This window comes from Salvelinus alpinus, chromosome 6, assembly GCF_045679555.1.
Source record: "Salvelinus alpinus chromosome 6, SLU_Salpinus.1, whole genome shotgun sequence".
NCBI lineage: Eukaryota > Metazoa > Chordata > Actinopteri > Salmoniformes > Salmonidae > Salvelinus > Salvelinus alpinus.
The window spans coordinates 43,085,220-43,109,929 of NC_092091.1; the positions used below are offsets into that span (position 1 = coordinate 43,085,220).

The 24,710-nt window shown below is 43.4% G+C and overlaps 1 protein-coding gene and 1 non-coding gene across 2 annotated transcripts in view; both read right to left on the bottom strand.

The window, feature by feature from the left end:
- The window catches only part of LOC139577551 (inactive tyrosine-protein kinase transmembrane receptor ROR1-like), a 203,174-nt gene extending 178,913 nt beyond the window's left edge, over positions 1-24,261 (bottom strand). Inside the window, exon 1 of the mRNA XM_071404605.1 lies at positions 23,936-24,261. Within this exon, the coding sequence (XP_071260706.1) occupies positions 23,936-24,041 (106 nt within the window). The 5' untranslated portion in view covers positions 24,042-24,261. The remainder of the gene's footprint in view (positions 1-23,935) is intronic.
- On the bottom strand, positions 19,655-19,731 carry trnaa-ugc (transfer RNA alanine (anticodon UGC)). Its single transcript has one exon. It is a non-coding gene; the product is annotated as a tRNA-Ala (tRNA).
- Positions 24,262-24,710: the final 449 nt, after the last annotated feature.

The window sequence follows — 24,710 nt, forward strand, 5'->3', positions numbered from 1 at the left end:
TTTCAGAACGGGCCAGGTCCGTGGAGGAATCTCCCCACAGAGGGAGCATGAAGCTGAGCTTGGCTGGCCCTAGAAAGGCCCTGGCTCTGGACCCTGGATAATGTTGAGGTTAAGAGAGAGGACACGGTACAGTGTGCACAGCAGGGATGGACTGTGTGTTTACTCACTGGAGTAAGCTTGGAGGCTGGAAACTCAGGTGGACTCTCTGGTATAGTACTGTAGCAGAGAGAGAGAAAGCGAGAGAGAGAGAGAGAGAGAAAGCGAGAGAGAGAAAGCGAGCGAGAGAAAGCGAGCGAGAGAAAGCGAGCGAGAGAAAGCGAGCGAGAGAAAGCGAGAGAGAAAGCGAGCGAGAGCGAGAGAGCGAGGGAGAGAGCAAGCGAGAGAGCGAGCGAGAGAGAAAGCGAGAGAGTGAGAGAGAGAAAGCGAGAGAGAGAAAGCGAGAGAGAGAAAGCGAAAGAGAGAGAGAAAGCGAAAGAGAGCGAGAGCGAGAGCGAGAGAGCTGGAAGATGGAGTTGGGGAAAAGTGAAAGAAAATGTAAAGGAGAGAACGAGAAGTAGAGAAGAGGGAGGGATATAGAAAGAAAGAAAGAAAATAAGAAAGAATGAAGTATTGCCCTGTCCCAGGTGAGGTAGTGAGAACCGGAGAGCAGCTGGAAGTATTTTCCCCCTCAGTTACCAGGCAATGAAAAACCCACAGTCATCCAGATGGGACAGGGGGCATACACCTTCTACTAGAGAGTAAATACACACACACAGTAAATACACATACACCGGCAGCAGCCAACCTGCATTCTCTGTATTATTTCACATATCTCTGCACCACAGCTAATTGCTTTCACATTACTAAGCAACCAGGCCATCTTGGTGGCATTCCAAGACCACCTCTGTGACACCGAACGCTATAAACCCACCGTAGCGTAATTGCTTTGAACTTTTCTAGAGTTTTGAAAAATAAAGAATGAATTAGATTTGCTCTCACAGAGCCACAGCTCTCTGAAACACACACACACACACACACACACACACACACACACACACACACACACACACACACACACACACACACACACACACACACACACACACACACACACTAGTGGTTTATTTTCATCTGGACCTGCTAATTAAATCATACCTCAAAACATACAAATATACTGAACAAAAATATAAACGCATCATGTAAAGTGTCGGTCCCATAACGCACACAATTGAATGTTAATTTCTCTACCATAAGCCGCCTCCAACCGCAGACCACGTGTAACCACGCCAGCCCAGGACCTCCACATCCGGCTTCTTCACCTGCGGGATCGTCTGAGGAGGGGGAGGCTGTCCTTGGCTCCCCAGTGGGTGGGCCTATGCCCTACCAGGCCTGCGCCCCTGCCCAGTCATGTGAAATCCATAGATTAGGGCCTAATGAATTTATTTACTGTAACTCAGTAAAATCTTTGAAATTGTTGGATGTTGCATTTACATTTTTGTTCAGTAATAATTTATAAAATTGTACATCATCTGAAGGTTTCACTAAATAATGATCATCCTGTTAGTAGGCCTATATGTCTATTGAAGAATCCGTACAAGTAGACATGTAGCTGGTAGATAAAAATATAATAAAAACGAATCACAACCCTGTAGTCAGTGGTTCATGTGACTGTGGGCTTGCAGAGAGAGTCGGTAGGCTAACCAAAGCGAGAGACTGTGTCCAGGCTGTTGGGGCCATCTCAGGAACCATTAACTCTGAGGCTAATTCATTTAAGTCACTGTAACTCTCTCCGGTCATAGGGCAACCATCAACTTATGATACACCGTGCTGTAGGGGGGAATCCAATCATCAATTCAAAAATCTACAACAAAAATAATGACAGAATTTTTATTTTACTAGGCAAGTCAGTTAAGAAAGAAAGAAAGAAGTTTCTGCCTCTAACCCTAGGAAGCTCTTTGCCACCTTCTCCTCCCTCCTGAATCCTCCTCCCCCTCCTCCCCCCTCCTCCCTCTCTGCTGATGACTTCGTCAACCATTTTGAAAAGAAGGTCGACGACATCCGATCCTCGTTTGCTAAGTCAAACGACACAGCTGGTTCTGCTCACACTGCCCTACCCTGTGCTTTGACCTCTTTCTCCCCTCTCTCTCCAGATGAAATCTCGCGTCTTGTGACGGCCGGCCGCCCAACAACCTGCCCGCTTGACCCTATCCCCTCCTCTCTTCTCCAGACCATTTCCGGAGACCTTCTCCCTTACCTCACCTCGCTCATCAACTCATCCTTGACCGCTGGCTACGTCCCTTCCGTCTTCAAGAGAGCGAGAGTTGCACCCCTTCTGAAAAAACCTACACTCGATCCCTCCGATGTCAACAACTACAGACCAGTATCCCTTCTTTCTTTTCTCTCCAAAACTCTTGAACGTGCCGTCCTTGGCCAGCTCTCCTGCTATCTCTCTCAGAATGACCTTCTTGATCCAAATCAGTCAGGTTTCAAGACTAGTCATTCAACTGAGACTGCTCTTCTCTGTGTCACGGAGGCGCTCCGCACTGCTAAAGCTAACTCTCTCTCCTCTGCTCTCATCCTTCTAGACCTATCGGCTGCCTTTGATACTGTGAACCATCAGATCCTCCTCTCCACCCTCTCCGAGCTGGGCATCTCCGGCGCGGCCCACGCTTGGATTGCGTCCTACCTGACAGGTCGCTCCTACCAGGTGGCGTGGCGAGAATCTGTCTCCGCACCACGTGCTCTCACCACTGGTGTCCCCCAGGGCTCTGTTCTAGGCCCTCTCCTATTCTCGCTATACACCAAGTCACTTGGCTCTGTCATATCCTCACATGGTCTCTCCTATCATTGCTATGCAGACGACACACAATTAATCTTCTCCTTTCCCCCCTCTGATAACCAGGTGGTGAATCGCATCTCTGCATGTCTGGCAGACATATCAGTGTGGATGACGGATCACCACCTCAAGCTGAACCTCGGCAAGACGGAGCTGCTCTTCCTCCCGGGGAAGGACTGCCCGTTCCATGATCTCGCCATCACGGTTGACAACTCCATTGTGTCCTCCTCCCAGAGTGCTAAGAACCTTGGCGTGATCCTGGACAACACCCTGTCGTTCTCAACTAACATCAAGGCGGTGACCCGTTCCTGTAGGTTCATGCTCTACAACATTCGCAGAGTACGACCCTGCCTCACGCAGGAAGCGGCGCAGGTCCTAATCCAGGCACTTGTCATCTCCCGTCTGGATTACTGCAACTCGCTGTTGGCTGGGCTCCCTGCCTGTGCCATTAAACCCCTACAACTCATCCAGAACGCCGCAGCCCGTCTGGTGTTCAACTTTCCCAAGTTCTCTCACGTCACCCCGCTCCTCCGCTCTCTCCACTGGCTTCCAGTTGAAGCTCGCATCCGCTACAAGACCATGGTGCTTGCCTACGGAGCTGTGAGGGGAACGGCACCTCCGTACCTTCAGGCTCTGATCAGGCCCTACACCCAAACAAGGGCACTGCGTTCATCCACCTCTGGCCTGCTCGCCTCCCTACCTCTGAGGAAGTACAGTTCCCGCTCAGCCCAGTCAAAACTGTTCGCTGCTCTGGCACCCCAATGGTGGAACAAACTCCCTCACGACGCCAGGTCAGCGGAGTCAATCACCACCTTCCGGAGACACCTGAAACCCCACCTCTTTAAGGAATACCTAGGATAGGATAAAGTAATCCTTCTAACCCCCCCCCCCCTTAAAAGAGTTAGATGCACTATTGTAAAGTGGTTGTTCCACTGGATATCATAAGGTGAATGCACCAATTTGTAAGTCGCTCTGGATAAGAGCGTCTGCTAAATGACTTAAATGTAAATGTAAGAACAAATTCTTATTTACAATGATGGCCTAGGAACATTGGGTTAACTGTGTTGTTCAGGGGCAGAACGACAGATTTTGTACCTTGTCGGCTCGGGGATTCGATCTAACCACTAGGCTACGCCGCCACCCCAATGTTCCAGGGATGGATGGGGAGCGCAAAGAGACAGACATCCTGACGGACAGACAAGCGACACGGCCCGCCGAGCTCTCACACAGCACGCACGGCACACGCACGCACACACTGCACGTAGCCTGGTGGTTCGAGCGCTGGGCCCGTAAACCGAAAGGTTGCTGGATCGAATCCCCGAGCTGACAAGGTAAGAATCTGTCGTTCTGAGCAAGGCGGTTAACCCACTGTTTCCCGGGCGCCGAAGACGTGGATGTTGATTAAGGCAGCCCCCCCCCACCTGGGTTAAATGCGGAAGACACATTTCAGTTGGAGCCATTTCAGTTGTACAACTGACTAGATATCCTCCCTTTCCCTAGTGGTTTATTTTCATCTGGACCTGCTAATTGAATCATACCTCGAAACATAATGAAAGAAATGTAAAACTGTACATCATCAGAAGGTTTCACCAAAAAACTCTCATACTGTTAGTAGGCCTTTATGGCCTATCGACGAATCCGTACTAGTATACATGTAGCTAGTAGACATACTGGATATCAGTTTCACCGAGAATAAAATCTCATAAAAACTCATCACAACCCTGTAGTCAGTGGTTCATGTGACTGTGGGCTTGCAGAGAGAGTCGGTAGGCTAAACAAAGCGAGAGAGTGTGTGTCCAGGCTGTTGGAGCCATCGCAGGGACCATTAACTCTGAGGCTAATTCATTTAAGTCACTATAACTCTCTCCGGTCATAGGATAACCATCAACTACCCAACCTTCTGAGGATTGGTGCCTGCGTTTATTTGTGTGTGGACGGGGAGCACAAACGGACAAGCGACACGGCCTGCCAAGCTCTCACACAGCCACAGCTCTCTGGAACACACATACACACTGAAGGCAAACAATAACAGCAAGCTTGTCTTGATAGGTCCAGTGTTTGGACTGCCCACTCAAACAGTCATGAATCACAACCAGTCAGTGTTACTGTGCTCTACTCCACTTGGTGGGCCGCACCGGGCGGCCATACCAAATCAGCGGGCCAACGGTGCATGTCAGAAATAATAATCCACAATGACCATAATAGGGAAGCAGGGACGGGGCTCTCTCTCACTCCCTTTCCCTCTCCCACCCACCATCTTAACTCTCCTTTTCCCCTCTTACTGTACATGTAAGTGGTCTCTTTAGTCTCTCTCATGCATAGGAAAACTAATCCTGTTCGGTGAAACCAAGCCGGCGGGAGAATACATTTAATCATTGTAGACAGTGCCTCCTTCCTTCCCTCCCTCTGTCTCTGAGGAGACGATGCAGTTTCATTTCCGGCGCTGTTGAAATTGACGCTCTCAGAAAGAGAAGCCTCAGCACTGGGGGTACAGAGAGAGGCACCAAAGGGTGAACCTGAACCAAACCCTGGTGCCAGACTTGGTAAACATCAAACGGGAAATGAAATAACTGTTAAAAGTGGAAATATGAAAAGAAAAGGCCTCTCCAACAGGTAAACAAAATGTTCCCTTCAACGCTCCCACAGATTTTTATAAATCCACATCTGAGAGATTCCGCGGAGGCCAAGCGGCAGTCCGCATCCCGCAGGATAAACGTATGAATTCCTGGTCGATCTGCAGCGTTCCCGGACCGACCTTGCCGAGCAGAGATTCCCTTCCGCTGGCCGGGGGTAAATACAGAGGTTCCCCACATGAGCGGTGCCCTGTTACCCTCCTTCACCCGTATAAGTAAGAGAGACCTCTGCTGAACTATAGTTTGTGGGAGAGTCTCTATAGTGTGTATTCATCATGCTCTGGTCTGGCTCACATCTACACATTCACACACGCACACACACCTCTGAGATAGAGGATCTGTTTGATACTCCGATTGTGGGAGAGTCTCTGTCTACTCACAATGCAGAAGCTTCAGGCCAGAAGCTCCAATACGGAATTGGACTACTCCGTCCATTACCATTCCGACATATTCCACCTTGCCCACAAACACTGAGACATCAAACAGAAGTCTAAGGTCCTCCTTCAAAGGGCCTACTGGTTTCTGGTTAACACATCTAGCCAGTAGGGCTCTTAAGTGGCTCTCGTCTCAAGTAAAACCTCGACAACGGGCAGACAAATTGAGAAATCAGGGCTCCTCTTCAAAAGGTTCACCCACTGGTTAGCGCATCAAGCCTGCAGAGCTCTAAGTGGCTTCCATCCTTTGTAATGCCTCTGTGAATATGCTGGGGGAGGTGGGGGAGATCTCTTTCCCAGGTTTGAGGGGGTTTCAAAGGGGGTTGAGGGGCTGCAGAGAGAGCTCCAACTCCCTAAGGTCTCTGGGTCTCAGCCTGGTCCCAGCCGGCCCAAGTCCTGTCCTGGCACCACACTGTACATCACCATTGGTTCCCCTCTGTCGGCACATACTTGGGCAGAGTCCTCATGGGCCGCGGCTGGGTCCTTGGCTAATGATCACTCAGAATGAACCAAATGAAGCCTTTTATTTCTGGATTCCTTGGTCGGCGTGCTCACGGAGTAGAGGACAGGGAGAGAAAAAGGGAGAGAGAGAGAGCGAGAGAGAGAGAGAGAGCGCGAGAGAGAGATAGATAGACAGACAGACAGACAAAGAGAGAGAGAGAGAGAGAGAGAGATAGATAGAGACAGATAGAGGGGAGTATAGAGAGAGAGAGTGGGAGTGAGAGAAAAACAGTGACAGAGAAAGAGTGACAGAGAAAGAGGCTAATAGCTTTCCCTTCACAGAAGAATTAGAGCCAGTGAAAAGGGAGTGAGCTAAATTGCTTCTATTGATGCCAGGGTGGTAGGTGGCCCTTGCCTGCGCTAGCCTCTTGGAGACTCCTGCTACACACACAGGCAGGGTCAAAATGCCATAACCACCCCAGTCAGTCTACACCCCACTCACGCAGTAGTAGTAAGGGCTCCTCAGTCCTCAAGCCCTTTGTTCCTGAATGGAGTGGCTGAGCAAACAAGGACTGCTGTTTAATTGTCAGCCACTGATGGGAACAATGTGACAAAGGCTGAGCCTATGCAAACAGGCTGTGTCCTGCTCGTTTCTGTTTGACTGAAGCTCGGAGGCTGTGGCTCTGTGAACAGTCAGGGCAGTGGAGACCCCTGGAAACCATAGGCCTAATCCCTCAGCAGTCTTAAATACAAAGTATTACTTTACTAACTGAATCCCTTTGGAGAGTAGAAAGGGAACGGGGGAAAATAGCGTCAGGAGGCAACACAGGAGACCATGAAGGGAGTGAATTCCTGACAAAAAGTTGCGGTCAGTGACTTTGAATCCATCGTAAAATGTATGGTTCCAAAAAACGACAGAAAAATCATCTGTCTTCTTCCAAACAATGTCATATAAGTCTACAGCAGAGAATAAACATCACGTTTCCTCTTTCTCCAATTACACAAACATTTCCAGGCGCCTCAAGAGGCAGATTACTCACGACCCAACTTTGGTCGTCCTTTCTTTGATGCACAGAAGCAACACCAATCGACCAAGCCTCAATTATCCTCCCTACAACAATGGGATGAAAACGGCCTAGACTTTCCCAATCCTGTTATAAATGCCTCTCGTTGATCTGCTACAACATACATGGTGCATTCGGTGGCCAGAGTCGGATTGTCCGACCACGGGCTTAGACCTAACCCTCTTTAAAAGGAACTAATCTTCAAAGAGAGTAGATTTCCTAACCTTCAGACTACAACAGGATTAAAGTTTGTATGGCTACTGAAAGTAATTACCAACCAATAAAAGGAAAGAAGAGTTAAACAGACGTTTGTATGTTAAAACAAACAGGGTAAAATAGAGGCGGAGAATTGCTAAAAAGCTTAGTGTGGAGGCCAAGCAAGGTTCAGTACAAAAAAGCACACACAAATATATAGTACGGTGGTACCTCCAAATCAACTTTGCCCTCTTAAGCCTATGTCCCTCCCTCTACTCACAGAGACTGTGGTAATAAAGAACCATGGTAATAAGGAAGCGTTTTTTTTTTTGCCTTAACATAGCTCCGTAATGAACACAAATCATTAGAGGCCCGTAAAATGAAATTTCCTGCAATCCAAACTGGCCTGTTTTAGCGCTCAGGGTGCTAGTTAGCCAGACGTTATTCTCACCAGAAACACCTGTAGAGACGAGAGTGCTACCTCAACAACTCACCAGGAGAGAGCGAGAGAGAGAGCGAGAGAGACGGGGGAGAGAGAAACAGATGGGGGAGAGAGAGAGAAACAGTGAAAGAGAAAGAGTGACTGTCACGAGGGAAATAAACATGGTATTTTGGTGCCTTCAAAAAGTATTCATACCCCTTGACTTATTCCACATTTTGTTGTGTTACACCCTGAATTCAAAATGGATTAAATATTTGTTTTTCCTCGCGCCCATCTACATACAATACTCCATAATGACAAAGTGAAAACATGTATTTAGACATTTTTGCAAAAAATCTCTCATTTACATAAGTATTCACACCCCTGAGTCAATACATGTTAGAATCACCTTTGGCAGCGATTACAGCTGTGAGTCTTTCTGGGTGAGTCTCTAAGAGCTTTGCACACCTGGATTGTACAATATTTGCACGTTATTCTTTAAAAACAATATTCAAGCTCTGTCAAGTTGGTTGTTGATCATTGCTAGACATTTTCAAGTTTGCCATAGATTTTCAAGCCAATTTAAGTCAAACTGTAATTAGGCCACTCAGGAACATACAATGTCTTCTTGGTAAGCAACTCCAGTGTTTTAGGTTATTGTCCTGCTGAAAGGTGAATTTGTCTCCCAGTGTCTGTTGGAAAGCAGACTGAACCAGGTTTTCCTGGTGCTTAACTCTATTCTGTTTCTTTTTATCATAAAAAATTCCCTACTCCTTGACGATGACAAGCATACCCATAACATGATGCAGCCACCACCACACTTTGTATTCAGGACATAAAGTTCATTTATTTGCTAAAAATGTTTCAGTTTTACTTTAGTGCCTTATTGCAAACAGGATGCATGTTTTGGAATATTTTTATTCGGTTACAGGCTTCCTTCTTTTCACTCTGTCATTTAGTTTAGTATTGTGGAGTAACTACAATGTTGTTGATCCATCCTCAGTTTTCTCCTATCACAGCCATTGAACTCTGTAACTTTTTTAAAGTCACCATTGGCCTCACTGTGCACAGCAAATTGTCCAGTGTTGCTTTTTCAGTGTAACATTTCTAGTGTTGATTCAGGCGTTAAATTCACTCTTTACGAGTGAAATGAACACTCAGTGGTGTAAAAGAACCCCCAGTGTTGGTGTTAATAATTAGAGTTATTGTTCTACACTGTGGAGAGTAAAACAGTTAAACCATACCACACCCATCATTATCATATTTCCCAGCATGCTCTACTGCATCTAAGATAAATAACATACATTTTTCTAAACTAATCCAATGAGTTAGTTAGATTTATTGCACCTGTTACTTAAATGGTTGTTCAGGTTTAAAATGGTTTTAGTCGTGTTTTAGGTGAGTTTCCTAACCCTGTCAGTTGGCTATCCTAACTCTGGCTGGATTCCAAGAGGAATTACACATCACCTTGCAAGTAGTGGTGTTACGTTTGATACCGGAGCGCTGACACATGCGTCAAAATCACTAAGCAGTTTACTTCCAAGCAGTGTGCTGATTCTTCTATCACTTTTATCTGAAGAACGTGATAAATGACGTCCGAAGCTTCACTTTGTCAAACAACCACCCGGTTTGGCATTGGCAGAGAGGAAGAGGGAGGCCTCGAGAGGCTTAGTAGCATAGCCTTTCTTTCCATTGAATACAGGCGGTTGACGTCAAAAACCCTCATTGAATATTCAAAAAGGATTACAATAATGAGATGTATCCACCAATCCAAAGAAAGGATAGGAGGTAGCAAGACAGCCCGCCGTGCCGCTTTGTGGACAACGACTCCCATTGTTAAGGCGGAGAGACATGCATGTTGTCAGTATAACCAGAATCTTTGGTATTGGTTTTGGTAGAAACATGCTACAGCATGTCATTTGAGTGTTTTAAATTATTTTGACCAGCAGGTGCCACTAGTGTAACATTAAAACGTGTTGATCAAAGCCTCGAGTAATGAACCTATTTTTGACACAATTGGATGGAAATGCTCAATGTTTAAAGGGATAATCCATCCCTAATTCCTATTATTAACACTGTTAAATAACACTAATATGTGAAAACAATATTTTCTGTGAACAAATGTTTCATTTTTTGTAATAAGAAGATTGGTAGTACTGTGATTTTTTTAGGGGGGAAATCTGTTTCAGCTCAAGTCTATTACAAAACCCACAATGCAATGTTCTCTCTCTCCATGGGCTGACTAGCTGGCTAGCTAGGTAGCTAGCTAGAAAACATAGCTACACACAATAATACCAAAATCAATATCAGCATGTGAATTAGCTAGCTTGCTGTAAAATCGCCTAAACAAATAGCACTATCAATTGAGGAGTTTATCTCACCGAGTTCGTCTCTGCCACTGAGCTCTCTGCCACTGAGCTCTAAATGGCATCTTTACCCAGAGCGAGACCAGCATTATGTTGCTTTCCCACAGGGATAATTGTGAGGAGATTATTTTAACACCAGTACAGTGGGACTCATATGTTCACTGAAAATGAGTGACATTTAACTTTCAGAGTTAAATTTACACCATTGATTTTGCGGCGCGAAATCCCAGAGTGGTTTCCCTCCTCTCCGGCAACTGAGTTAGGAATGACGCCTGTATCTTTGTAGTGACTGGGTTTATTGATACACCATCCAAAGTGTAATTAATAACTTCACCATGCTCAAAGGGATATTCAATATCAGTTGTTTTACCCATCTACCAATAGGTGCCCTTTGCAAGGCATTGGAAAACCTCCCTGGTCTTTGTGGTTGAATCTGTGTTTGAAATTCACTGCTCGACTGAGGGATCTTACAGCTAATTGTATGTGTGGGGTACAGAGATGAGGTAGTCATTCAAAAGTCATGTTAAACACTATTATTGCATAGAGAGTGAGTCCACGAACCTTATTAATTTAATTTATTTGTACTCCTGAACTTATTTAGGCTTGCCATAACAAAGGGGTTGAATACTTATTGACTCAAGACATTTCAGCTTTTCATTTTTTATTCATTTGTAAACATTTCTAAAAACATAATTACACTTTGACATGATCCATTTTAAATTCAGGCTGTAACACAACTAAATGTGGAACAAGTCAAGTGGTGTGAATACTTCTTGAAGGCACCGTATTCTACTAATCAAGTGACGTGAACTAACACATTTCTGAATCCTGGTACTAAACTGATGGTCCAGTGGTTTTCACAGCGCAAGCAGAATGTTTGAGGTGGGGGAGAGAACAGAACAGAAGCTGGATTTCGAAAGCTCAAACCCGTCGCACATCCATTCCTTTCTGCCCTTTTCCCTCTCACTCAGAACACAGGGAGTAAACACACACAGCCATGCCAAAAATAGCATGCCAGTCAACTCGGATAACAGCAGCCAAGTGTGGATCCACAGCCAAACCGAACAGTACACGAGCCAGGTAGAGTAGAGATGCTACACCATAACGGTGAGGGAGTGGGACAGAAATGGAAGAAAAAAGGAGAACGAGCTAGCAAGTGGGAGAAAGAGAACGAAAAGAGAGAGACAGCAAGAGAGTGATCCTGGGATGAGTTTGGGGGGAAAATTGGAAGCGGGAGAAAGAGAGGGAGAGAGAGAAGAAAAAAAAGAGAGGGCAAGAGAGAGAAGGAGAGTGATCCTTGGGGTGATTTTAGTTTAAGAGCTAGGAGTGGCAGCAGCGTGGGCCTGCCAAGTGCCAAGGCATCCCCATCCAAAGCCCTGATGACATGGGTGGCAGGGAGAAGGCAAGGAGGTTACCCTTCCTCAGACAGACCCGTTTCTCAGATATACGAGCCAGCCAGCCAAGCCTAATGTGTGATTCAACATTAGCCCCATCACCAGTCACCACAACCACTGCTACTCTAGCTCTGCTCTGCTCTGCTCTGGGGAAGCATTTATGAGTCTGTTCCTAGATGGACTTGATGCTGTGGGAAATTATGAATGCATAAAAGCCCTTCTTCATGGAGAGAAACCTGATGCTGCCTGTCACATCTTTGGGATTCTTTTTTTTTAACTAAAGGACAGAGCAAGGAAAAATGAAAGAATGCCTCTGATGACTGATAAATTGCATATATATTTTCATTTAAAAAATAAATATTAATCTTTGGCTAAGAATCCTGTTAATTTTTTTTCTTCCCAGCTCTAAGAGAGCGTGGCAATGTACAAAGGCCTAACTTTAGGCGACAAGAGATTTGCCAGTCTGCATGCAACGCGTTCCTTAAGGGCTCAGACACACCAATAGCGTTTGCTGGGCGAGATTACTTAGCAGCTCTGAACGTAATTTGTGAACCGGGTGCGCACCGATTTTACATGTCGAACTGCTTGAAAAATGTTGGCAGTCAGACGTCAACAGCGGGTGATCCCTAAAACACAGCACGCTGAATGATCGGCAGACGAACGCTAGATTCCCCGAATGCTAGACCCACATCCGGTGCAATGTTTGAGAGCCTTAAGTCCTTAATGCAATGCAAACAGGCTTAAGAAATATACACGGACAAATTTACAGCGGAATTTAAAAAGCCTTGTTTCATCCACTCTCCTGTTAAATGAACGGTAGCATGGTTCCCACGCATTAAGTCGGACAAACACTACTAAACCTGGAAAATTGTAATTTTATACGTTTCAGTGAAATGTACATATATTTGTACTACATTGACATAATGCCTACATTATTACATAGCCTATACAACCCATGGGGTGCATTGATGCATGTCTAATAACAGCACATTTGAAGTATCTTCTTAAATAATCAATGTCGTTCTTCCATAAAATAACTGATCATTTATGCACATTTTTGATACTGAGTCAAGGGAATGAGGCTTTTAGCTACAATAGGAGTTTTAAAGGATAAGTCAGATCTACAGTATCTACAGCAAAGAGCCAACCTCTCTTTTTCATATCTGTTAAACTCTTGAGCCCCTAGATAGGAGGTTTTTCTCTCTGCCATGCCCTCACCTCCACTGTGCAATGTAGAGTCAGTAAGTAATTACAGGAAGGGGTTTTCCATGCTTGGCTTCAGTTTGTAATGGAGAAACTTTATGAAACCCTCTCTCTAGCACAGAGAGGGCAGAGACAAAATGAGGATATGACATGAGAGTGGACAATGTTTAGCCTCGAATCATATTCCCAAGACTAAAACTCCCAGTCCCAACCCCCCCCCCCCAAAAAGAAACGAAGCTTTCTGGGGAGATGGTGTTTCTCAGAAGGATTTTAGATGACAAAGGAAAGTGAATACGTATGCTGAAATAACATGAGTTCGTAAGGCGAGAGTGACATACAATGTCACGGAAAACTGTCATTTATACAGTCATTTTAGGCATTATCATCAGTGAAACACTTGGAAACCTTTTACTGCAGCATACTGTAAAAGATGGTGCATTGTGGGAAATTGCTGTATTTCGAATGGTACTGTAATTCCACCCCACAGAATACAGTACCGTACTGTATCTTTAAAGCGGCAAAAAAAATGGACCACTAGTGGGTGCATGGTATTGTTCTTTCTGGCTCATTAACATATTTTGAGGCATGCCTTGTAATAGGTTATATTTGTTACACCCGTGAGTAAGAATGTGTACCAATTTAACTCTTATGTGGTTATAATGCCCTACCAATATAATATGTCTAGGAGACAGATTGGAGTGGCAGCAAATCTTAAACCTTAACTGGATGATAGTTTTGCTGTGTCCTTTTGGTCTAATTACCCTGTAGACACTGACAGTTTTAAAGCCTCTAGAATTGCAAGTAATAAAAAATACCAACTATAGTGATCAAAAGGTATTTGGTGCTCCAAAAAGTAGTGATGGGAAACTAACCCTAAGGTTTGAGGTTTTCCAGCCAATTATGTTGAAAACAGGTTCATTAAACGAGGCTTTGATCAACACAGCGTACACTAGTGGCACCTGCTGGTCAAAACAATTTAGAGCAGTGAGATTATTATAGATGACGTCCCACACGCTGTAGCGCGTGCACATAGTAGCCTTTTTGTCTTCTACCAAAACCAAAACCAAACCAAATCAGGTGGTTGTTCGACAAAACAAAGCTTCGGACGCCATTGATCACGTGGTTCTAATAAAGTGATACAGGCATCGGCATATTGCTTCAAAGTAAACTGCTTAGCGATTTTGACACATGCCTTGGCACTCCGGTATCAAACGTAACCTCCCTACCAAAAATACTGTAATGTACTCTGTAGGGTGGAATTACAGTACCATTCGAAATAAAGCAATTCTTTCCCCGCCCACAACATTTTCCCACAATGCACTATAATTTACAGTATGAAACGTTTCAGAGTAGTTTATTGTTGATAATACAAAATATGATATAATTTAAAGTTTCCTGTAACAGTGTAGCTCTAATACTACTGCCAGTTGCTTCACTACAATCACTACAAGCCCAAACATACAACAACCATAACTTGAGGAAAGAGACTGAGGGTAAACAAATTAAATTAAAAATGGATGCCTTATAGTGGTCGTATGAAATTTGTTCATCTAATCCACATCCATCAGTTTTATGTAACATTACACAAGAATTGTATAACCATCAATTACTGTAAGTAACCATCAATTAAACAATAAGCCAAGACAAGACATCATCTTCCAAACATTGTGTATGTTGAGCAATACTGCCATATAAACTTGGCAAACATCTGAGGTTATTAACAAAAGGGAAATAGGTAATTACTATTGCATGACATACTTTACACACTGTTGTTTGAAAGTAACAAGGGGCGCGGAGTGTATGATTTATGACTTAGTGCTGATTAATAGGTGTGTGACTTTCTTTTCTTTCCAGATGCTTCAAACTGGACCCAAATTGTCCCAAAACACACATACACAATGCACGCACACACACACACACACTACATCTGTTTCACACATATAGTTAATCCTCCACATTCCTGGACGTCTGAGAAGGCTTTTAAAGATGCACTAGTGGATGGCTGAGTTACTGTACCATGCATTAGGAGAAGAGCTGAGAAAGGGGTATAAGAGCTCAGCTATCAGAGCTGAGGAGGGTGAGGACTTTTCAGAGTCTCCCTGAAAGAGACAGAGACAGAGTCCACGGGGTGAGTTTTTTCAAAGGTAAAGTGCCTTTAATGTCAACATTCTGTCCCGTTAAAATCTGCCGTCGAGGTAGTTCCACCCAAATGATTTATAGCCCTTTGACTGTTATGAAAGAGTAAGAGAATGAGACTGTATCATGGCCGATTCAGAATAGCGGTTTCTTTCCACTCCTCTTTTCCAGTCTGCTGGTTGAGATGTGAAATGGTTACGAGGGGGTGAGTTTTCCTCCTCCTCTATTCCTGTTCCATTATAAAACCCCATGTGAAGAAGTTATAACTCAGCCAGTCAAGTATCTTGGATTAACATTCTGGGCTCCTGACTCTAGTCTGAGAGAGAGTGGCATTCCAGAATATGGCTTTAGAAAGCTCTGACTCCTCCAACCGTTGTAAATAACATCCAAAACCAATAGGGAGGACTGGTTTAATCCAAACAAACCCAGGCACATCCTCTAGCTGGAGATCAATCACACATAGACAAACTGGGTAACAAGTGAAAATCCTATTTGATTCACAACAGGGCAAACCAAAATTGGAAATGAATGTCCAACGGCAGCCCCTCCGTTCCAAACTATTCAATACTTCACATAAGGCCACAGACACCATCTGGGCACCTTCCTCCTATAGACAGCAGTTATGAAGGTTATACACAGCAGTTAAAAAGGTTATATAGAGTCATAGGATGTTTATAACCTTTCACAGGTTAAGTGTGGGGAGGAGAATGATTGTTTGGCTTATGTCCTATTCGCACGGGACTAGTATTACTATAGAACATCGGTTATGTAATTATTACCCCAGCATGTCCGTCTTTCCAGTGGACGATTCGAACAGGATTAGTTTGACCAAACTGCCCCTGTAATCATTTTCTTTCCTCATTCACAATTGACCTTTATGAAGGAAGCCTGGAAGCTCTTCCAGGCTTCCTTAGACCCACCTCAATCTGCATAACGTCCCAACAGATCCATAAATGACGCAATCTTAATTGCACTCCACACTGCCCTCACCCACCTAGATAAGAGGAATGCCTATGGGAGAATGCTGTTCATTGACTACAGGGCAGCGTTCAACACCATTGTCCCCTCTAAAGCTCGTCACCAAGCTTAGGAATCTGTCTGAACACTTCCATCTGCAACTGGATCCTGGACTTCCTGATGGGCTGACCCCAGATGGTGAGGGTAGGCAACATCACCTCCACCACGCTGACCCTAAACACAGAGGCCCCACAGGGGTGTGTGCTTAGTCCCCTACTGTACTCCCTGTTCACCCACGACTGCGTGGCCATGCACGACTCCAACACCATCTTTAAGTTTGCTGACGACATGACGGTGGTAGGCCTGATCACCGGCGACGATGAGTCGGTCTACAGCATATATGTCAGAGTCAAGGCCCGCGGGCCACATCCGGCCCGCGAGAAGGTTTTTTACGGCCCCTGGGATGATCTTGATTTATTATTAGAACCGGCCCGCAGACCGCAGCAAGCCGGCAGCCCGCAGATCTTTTACACGCACCAATACTACATTTCCCACAATGCAACGGTGACGCACCGAGCAGTAGGCTGCTGTGTAAATGAGATGGAGCTGCCTTGGGAAAAACTCGTGGGTTTGACAACCGACGGAGCACCTGCGATGTGTGGACACAGGAGCGGACTGGTGGCGAAGATACGGGAAAAGATGCAAGAGGAAAACGCGACAGGTGAGCTGACAGCTTATCATTGTATCATACACCAGGAAGCGTTGTGCGGTAAAGCCTTGAAAATGGAGCATGTAATGAGCATCATCACGCGCACAGTTAACTTTATCAGAGCCAAAGGTTTGAATCACCGCCAGTTCAAGGCATTTCTGACGGAGTTAGAAACGGAGCATGGTGATTTGCCTTATCACACAGAGGTGCGATGGCTAAGCCAGGGAAAGGTGCTTCAAAGATGTTTCGAGCTTCGTGAGGAGATTTGTCTGTTCTTGGACAGCAAAGGGAAAGACACAACACAACTCCGAGACGAAATGTTTCTGTGTGAAATGGCTTTTCTGTGTGACATTACGAGTCATCTGAATGCAATGAACTTGCAGCTGCAGGGTCGGGATCATGTCATCTCTGATATGTACAGTACAGTGAAGGCATTTAAAACCAAACTGACTCTGTGGGAGACGCAGATGCGGAAAGAAAATTTGAGCCACTTTCCCAGCTGCCAGACCATGAAAGAGAAGCTCTCTACCAGTGCGTTCCCGAGCGCACAGTTGGCTGATAAAATAGGTATGCTTGCCGCTGACTTTCGACGCCGATTTGCTGACTTTGAAGCACAAAAAAGCAGGTTGGAACTGCTCGGTAACCCATTTGCTGTTGACGTGGAAAGCTCACCACCAAACCTCCAAATGGAGTTGATTGACCTCCAATGCAATGATGCACTGAGGGCAAAATATGCGGCAGTGGGTGCTGCGGAGTTCGCCCGTTTCCTCCCCGACACAATGCCCCAGCTGCGCATCCAGGCTGCTCAAACGTTGTCTATGTTTGGCAGCACATACCTGTGTGAACAACTGTTTTCTTTGATGAACCTGAACAAAACATCACACAGAAGTCGACTTACTGCTGAACACCTCCACTCAATTCTGAGGATTTCCTCAGCTCAGAGCCTTACCCCGAACATTGATGAACTTGTGGAAAAGATGGGACACCACCAAGTATCACCCTCAACCTCAAACAAGTGAACATTACTGTGCAATCACATATTTAGAGTTTTTACTCAGTTCAAGTTTAAAAGTTAAAGTTTAATATTTGTTTTCACTGCATGTTACTTCTCCTTAAACAAAGTGTTGTTTTTGATTAATAGATTTTTGCACTTTATTTTATTGTATTTCAATCCAATTATATTTTAAAAATATTTCAGTTGAGTGGATGATAGAAAATTGCTATTATTGTTTTTTTCTTTGAAGTAAATTTAGCCCACTTTTGCTAAAATAGAAAATATAGGCTACTGATGGTGCCTTGAATACCGGTTTCTTTCATTTAATGTTCATGTTATGGGGATTTTTATATAAAGGAAATTTGTCTTTTGTGTCTGTTGAAAATTAAAGATTACTGACAGAGCCATAAGAAAATATTGCTTTATTTATCTGATCATATTGGAATATATTTGTTAGGTTTTCAGTAGGTTCAATTAGGTTCACTAGACTATATGCGTCATTTAAAAAATTTTCAATGAACATTCGAACAGTCCGGCCCTCGGCTTGTAGCTAAATTTTTTATTTGGCCCTCCGTCCATTTGACTTTGACACCCCTGGTCTACAGGGAGGAGGTCAGTGACCTGGCAGTGTGGTGCCAGAACAACAACCTCAACGTCAGTAAGACCAAGGAGCTGATCGGGGACTACAGGAAACAGGAGGGCGAGCACACCCCCATTCTCATCGACGGGGCCGCAGTGGAGCGGGTCGAGAGCTTCAAGTTCCTCTGTGTCCATATCCCTAAAGTCTTAAAATGCTCCAAACACATGCGCCCAGTCGTGAAGAAGGCGTGACAGCACCTCTTCCCCCTCCGAAGTTTGGAAAAGTTTTACAGCTGTACCATTGAGAGCATTTTGACTGGCTACATCGATCACTGGCTGCATCGATCACATGGCGCTACAGAGGGCGGCGTGGACAGCCCAGTACATCACTGGGGCCGAGCTCCCTGCAATCCAGAACATCTATAACAGGCGGTGAGGTAGGAAGCCGCGGAAAATCGTTAAAGACTCCAACCACCCAAGCCATAGACTATTCTCTCTACTTCCGCACGGCAAGCGGTACCGGTGCATCAAGTCTGGCAACAACAGGCTCTTGAACAGCTTCTATCCCCAATCAATAAGACTGATAAATAGCTAACAAAATAGCTACACAGATTATTTGAGTTAACCTTGTATCTTTATTGACCTTTAAGTTTTGTACTGTCTATGCACACTCACTCACATATAACATGCACATACATTTATGCTGACTCTACCCACTCACATACAAGCTGCTGCTACTCTGTTTATCTTATATCCTGTTGCCTAGTCACATTACCCCTATACATATCTACCTCCATCACTCCAGTATCCCTGTCACCTTACCCCTATACATATCTACCTCCATCACTCCAGTATCCCTGTCACCTTACCCCTATACATATCTACCTCCATCACTCCAGTATCCCTGTCACCTTACCCCTATACATATCTACCTCCATCACTCCAGTATCCCTGTCACCTTACCCCTATACATATCTGCCTCCATCACTCCAGTATCCCTGGACATTATAAATATGGTATTGGAACTGACCTTGTATATAGTATGCTTACTTACTTATTGTGTTCTTCATATTTATTCTTTCTCGTGGATTTTTTTCCCTTTCTAGAATTACATTGTTATTAATTAATTATTGCATTGTTGGGTTTTGAGTTTGAGTAACTCGAAACGCGTTAGACTGCCCTGCTGAAAATAAAAAGGTGAAATTAGGTAGTCTTTTTGTCTTAAAATATACAACATTTTACATTTTAAGTCATTTAGCAGACGCTCTTATCCAGAGCAACTTACAAATTGGAACGTTCATACATATTCATCCTGGTCCCCCCGTGGGAATTGAACCCACAACCCTGGCGTTGCAAGCGCCATGCTCTACCAACTGAGCCACACGGGACCACAATTGGAGTGCCGCCATTTCCCAATGTTCTTGAACTCAGGATTTCATTTGAAGTCATTACTCTCAAAATCAGTCAGTACTGTATCACTGAGTTTGCTTTAAAACCTATTTGATGTAAAGTCCCCTATTTAGGGGACTAGTAGTGGTTCTAGAACAGTTCCAACAGTCTTTTTTTGTACAGAGAGCTCTGTGAACGGCGCAACATCAATTTCTGTATACTCCGCTAAATAGCAGTCTCCCCTTTCAGCTGAACCTGCCTACGAGGAGCTGAGATGGAGAATGTGAATCTGACACCTCATTTGCATAGGGAGGACATGTCAAATTTTCTAGCCTATCCAGACAAAGGCTCGGTTTCTTCTGATTGTGAAGCTCAGAGCCCTGCATGGGATATGGCATATCAAAAGGGAATGCAGCACTGTAACAAATTGCTGTAAATTTACAGCAAACCTTTCCAAGTTAGCTACTGTAATTCTATATTAGAGAACTGTAAATAGCAATGCATTATGGGGGTTCAATGGCATTCTACTACACTGTTGTACAATTATACAGTAAAGTACTGTATAACCTGTTTTGCTTTTTTTTTTTTTTTATCTGTCTCATTAACACATTTGGATGCATGCCTTGTAAGAGGCTATATTTGTTGCACCCATTAGTGAGAATGATGTACCCCACAGAATACAGTACCATACCATTTAAAAATATAATCTTCCTGTAAATCTACAGTAACCTACTGGCTACTGTGCTGCCAGTAATTTACTGTAAGTCAGTACCACCCCATAGAATACAGTACCATACTGTAGTGATGGGGGAATGAAGCTTCCTGAACCATTGAGCATTTCCAGCCGATCGTGTTGAAAATAGATTCATTACTCGAGGCTTTGATCAACAAAGGGTATACTAGCGGCACCTGCTGGTCAAAATAATTTAGAACAGCCATATTATTATAGATGACGTCTCACACGCCGTAGTGTGTGCACAGTGTGGCCTTTTTCTCTTCTACTGAAACAAATACCAAACCAAATCAGGTGGTTGTTCGACGAAACGAAGCTTCGGACATCACTGATCACGTGCTTCTGATAAAGAGATACAAGCATTGGCACACTGCTTCGACATAAACTGCTTTAAGATGTCAACGCATGCTTTGGATATCTGGTATCAAACATAACATCACTACCATACTGTATTTTTGGAATATAAAAACCTTTTCCTGTAAATCTACAGTGATTTACTGGCTACTGTGCTGCCAGTAATTTACTGTAATTCAGTACCTTCCCAACAGAATACATTACCATACTGTAATTTTGGAACGCCAAAAACCTTTTGTGGCTGCATGGTATTGCTGTGGTCATTAACACATTTTGAGGCATGTCTTGTGCGAGGCTATACTGCCTTGTGCGAGGCTATACTTGTTGAACCCATCAGTGAGAGTGTTGTACCAATTTAAGTGATATGTGGTAGTAGTTTCCTAACTATTATGTGTATATTGGGAACAGATCAGAAGGGTATCAAGTATCAACCCTTTAATGGTTGAGTGTTTAGCCATGTCCTTTTGATTTGTTTTGCCCTGTAGTCACTGCCGGTTTAGAAGCCGTTGTTAAACCCTCTACAGGTGCAAGTGACATAAAATGCTAAATATTAATTGGTGTGCTGCAATATATAATTACATATTCACTGCAAGCAATTGCTGTAATTTTACTACAATTTAACAATAAAGTGCTGTTTTGCTGTATATTTACTGCAGCATTCTCTAAATAAAAAATTTGAGACATTTTGTGGGAGGGGAAGAATTGGTGGCTCATTAACATATTTTGAGATGTGCCTTGTAATTGGCAATATTTGTTGCACCCGTTCGTGAGAATACTGTACCCATTGAACTGATATGTGGTTGTAGTGCACTAAAAAAAAATATTATTTAGGGGACAGAAAGTGATACCAGGTCTTAAACTGTTGATGATTGACTATTAAACTGTGTCCTTTTGATGTGTTTTGCCCTGTAATCACAGCCCGTTTGGGAGCCTTTGTTAATTCCTCTGCAAGTGATACGAAACACCAAATATTCATAAATATGCTGTAATATACAAATACTTAACAGCCAAACTGCTTGCACTAATCTCATGTATTTACAGTAAAATACTGTAAGATATCATAATTACAGTAGTATTTACTTTCTTACAGTATTGTACTGTGTCATTGCTCTGCCTTTTACAGTAACTTACAGGAAGCACGTTACCATCAATATTACTGTACCGTACTTTGCACTAATGATGGGGAAATAAAGCTTCCTGAAGCATTGAGGTTTTCCAGCCAATTGTGTAGAAAATAGGTTCACTACTTGAGGCTTTGATACACATAGTGTACACTACTGGCACCTGCTAGTCACAATAATTTAGAGCAACATCATCATTATAGATGACGTCCCACACCCCTTTGCACGTGCACAGCATACAGTAGCCTTTTTGTCTTCTACCAAACCAACACCAAAGCAATCAGGTGGTTGTTCAACAAAACTTCTGATAAAGTCATACAGGCATCAGCATACTGCTTAGCGATTTCAACACATGCCTCGGAGACCCAGTATAAAACATAACATCACTATGTTGCACTAGCCAGACACAGGCACAGATATATCATGAAGGTCTGTTGCAACAAATGAAGGAAATGTTGAAGACCAATACATCCTTAACTACAACAACATTCCCAGTAACGGTTACAGAAACGTTTTACTTGCTATCTCTGTGATATGTGTTTCTTTTTTAACAACCTTAGATGAATGCACTGACTGTAAGTCGCTCTGGACAAGAGCGTCTGCTAAATGACCAACATGTGGACGTTAAAAATGTGCATTTGCAAAGCACCACTGCTGGGTATTATTCTAATGAGCTCCACCTTCAAACTATTTGTATTTTGATCAAATGTGGCCTTGTTTGGGGGCGGAGGTCAATATAATAATATCCAGCAGAGTGCTTTGGAAGTGATCATTTTCACATTTACATTTTGGTCATTTAGCAGACGCTCATATCCAGAGCGACTTACAGTCAGTGTATTAAACTAAGGTAAACAAGAATATACCAGTTATAGCAAGTACAAATATTATGCTACCATTAGTGAGAATGCTGTAGTTAAGCGGGCTACTTGCTAGTATATATTTGTATTAGAAAATACATGTATTCTAATTAAACTGTTACAAAATAGGCAACGTTAATTGTAGTTCGGGACAGTGAAATACAAATGACAAAATAGGTATTGATAATATTGAAATACCTATATCAAATACATATAACAGACGTACATTCTCTGTCATCAGTTATGTGAAATGGTGCCAATTTTGTACTGTCATTATCTTTATTTTACAGAATAAAGGTGAAATCTTATAGTTGTTTCTAATTTGATTGTTAATATATTTAGAAAGCCCTATTGCTTCTCTTTTGATTTTTTTATATTTTCATAATATTTGTACATGTACTTGAGCTTGTGCCTCAAAAGTGAGTACACCTCAGCAATTTCTAACAATGTTTTACCAGAAAGGTGAGTTCCAGACCTTTCTAGAACTATGCATAATTACTAGTAGTTGTTTAAGGCACTCTCGTGATAAATAATTACTTTTGGTATTACATAGATTACATTTTAGATTACATTTAATTACAAATGGAGGGACCCACACAATGGACCTCCAGCTGGGAGTGAGATGGTTACCCCCTCCATCATCACCTGAGAAGAGAAGTCCCTTTGTCTTTCAATACTGGAGATTATAAATCAATGTTTAAATTGGCTTTGTTTCAAATATAAAAGACTTGGCGGTGAACAATACTTGAACGCCGATTATGTAGCGCCTTCCACAGATAATTTAGCTCTTGTTGTATAAAGTAAGATATGTTATTATTAATGAAGCCTAATAAATTATAACACGTTTGTTTAAACAAGTAGCCTAATTTGAAGCCCAAGAAAACCACGAATTTAATGTCCATATAAATTTGAAAATCACCCCCCAAAAATACACGAAAAAATTACAAATACAAAGAGGAAATGAAAATTGCTGCAGACACGTCAATCGAATAAATTGATATAGGCTAGGGACCAATAGGCTAGATTTATATCACCATATTAATGGCTTAAAATATTAACATTAATGCCATAAAACGTTTCGTGTTTTTCTGATGATGAGACATTACATTGTAGCACCGTAATAAAAAGTCACATTCTTACTGGTTGCAGTCATCTCTAGAACGGCTTGGAGTAGCATGATGGCCCGGAGAATGTTGAGTTGACATCTCGGAAGACGGTCGGTCACTGTTGCCCGATCAGGATACATTCCCCCGATTCTATTCTAATCCCTTTACATCCACTACAACCGTAAGCGCACGTGTAAACGTTGATTTAAAAATTAAAAGACACAAAATGTATATAACAACTGTCCACGCAGTCGTCCTTTATCCCGTGTCTGTGTGTAATGTAAAGCACGAAGTTCTCTCTCTTTCCCTCTCTCCTTCTCTCTCTCCTCCGGAGTCCCACTACTTTCCTTCGAGCTCTCAGCGCACGCTTCCAAAACTTCTATGCCGTGTGCGGCTTGCCTACCACGAGCCATCTGGCTCTGATTAGGGTTGGATGTGTCGCCACCGTGTGTTGAAAATACATATTTCTTTGTGCAAGAGTCTTCAGATCGCGCCAACTGTATTTTTCACATACCGTTTATGACTTATTCATTGAGCATACAGTTTATTACAACTTATTCATTCACATAGGACTATATTTAAGCAATAAGACGCGAGGAGGTGTGGTATATTGCCAATACACCACGGCTAGGTCTGGCCTTATGCACGACCCTTAGCCTTGGTATATTGGCCAAATATCACAAACCCCCGAGGTGCTTATTTCTATTATAAACTGGTTACCAACGTAATTAGAGCAGTAAAAATAAATGTGAGGCTGTATTATGGAGCAAAGCTGGATCAAAAGTAGGCCTGCTTCAGGTATTGCAAAA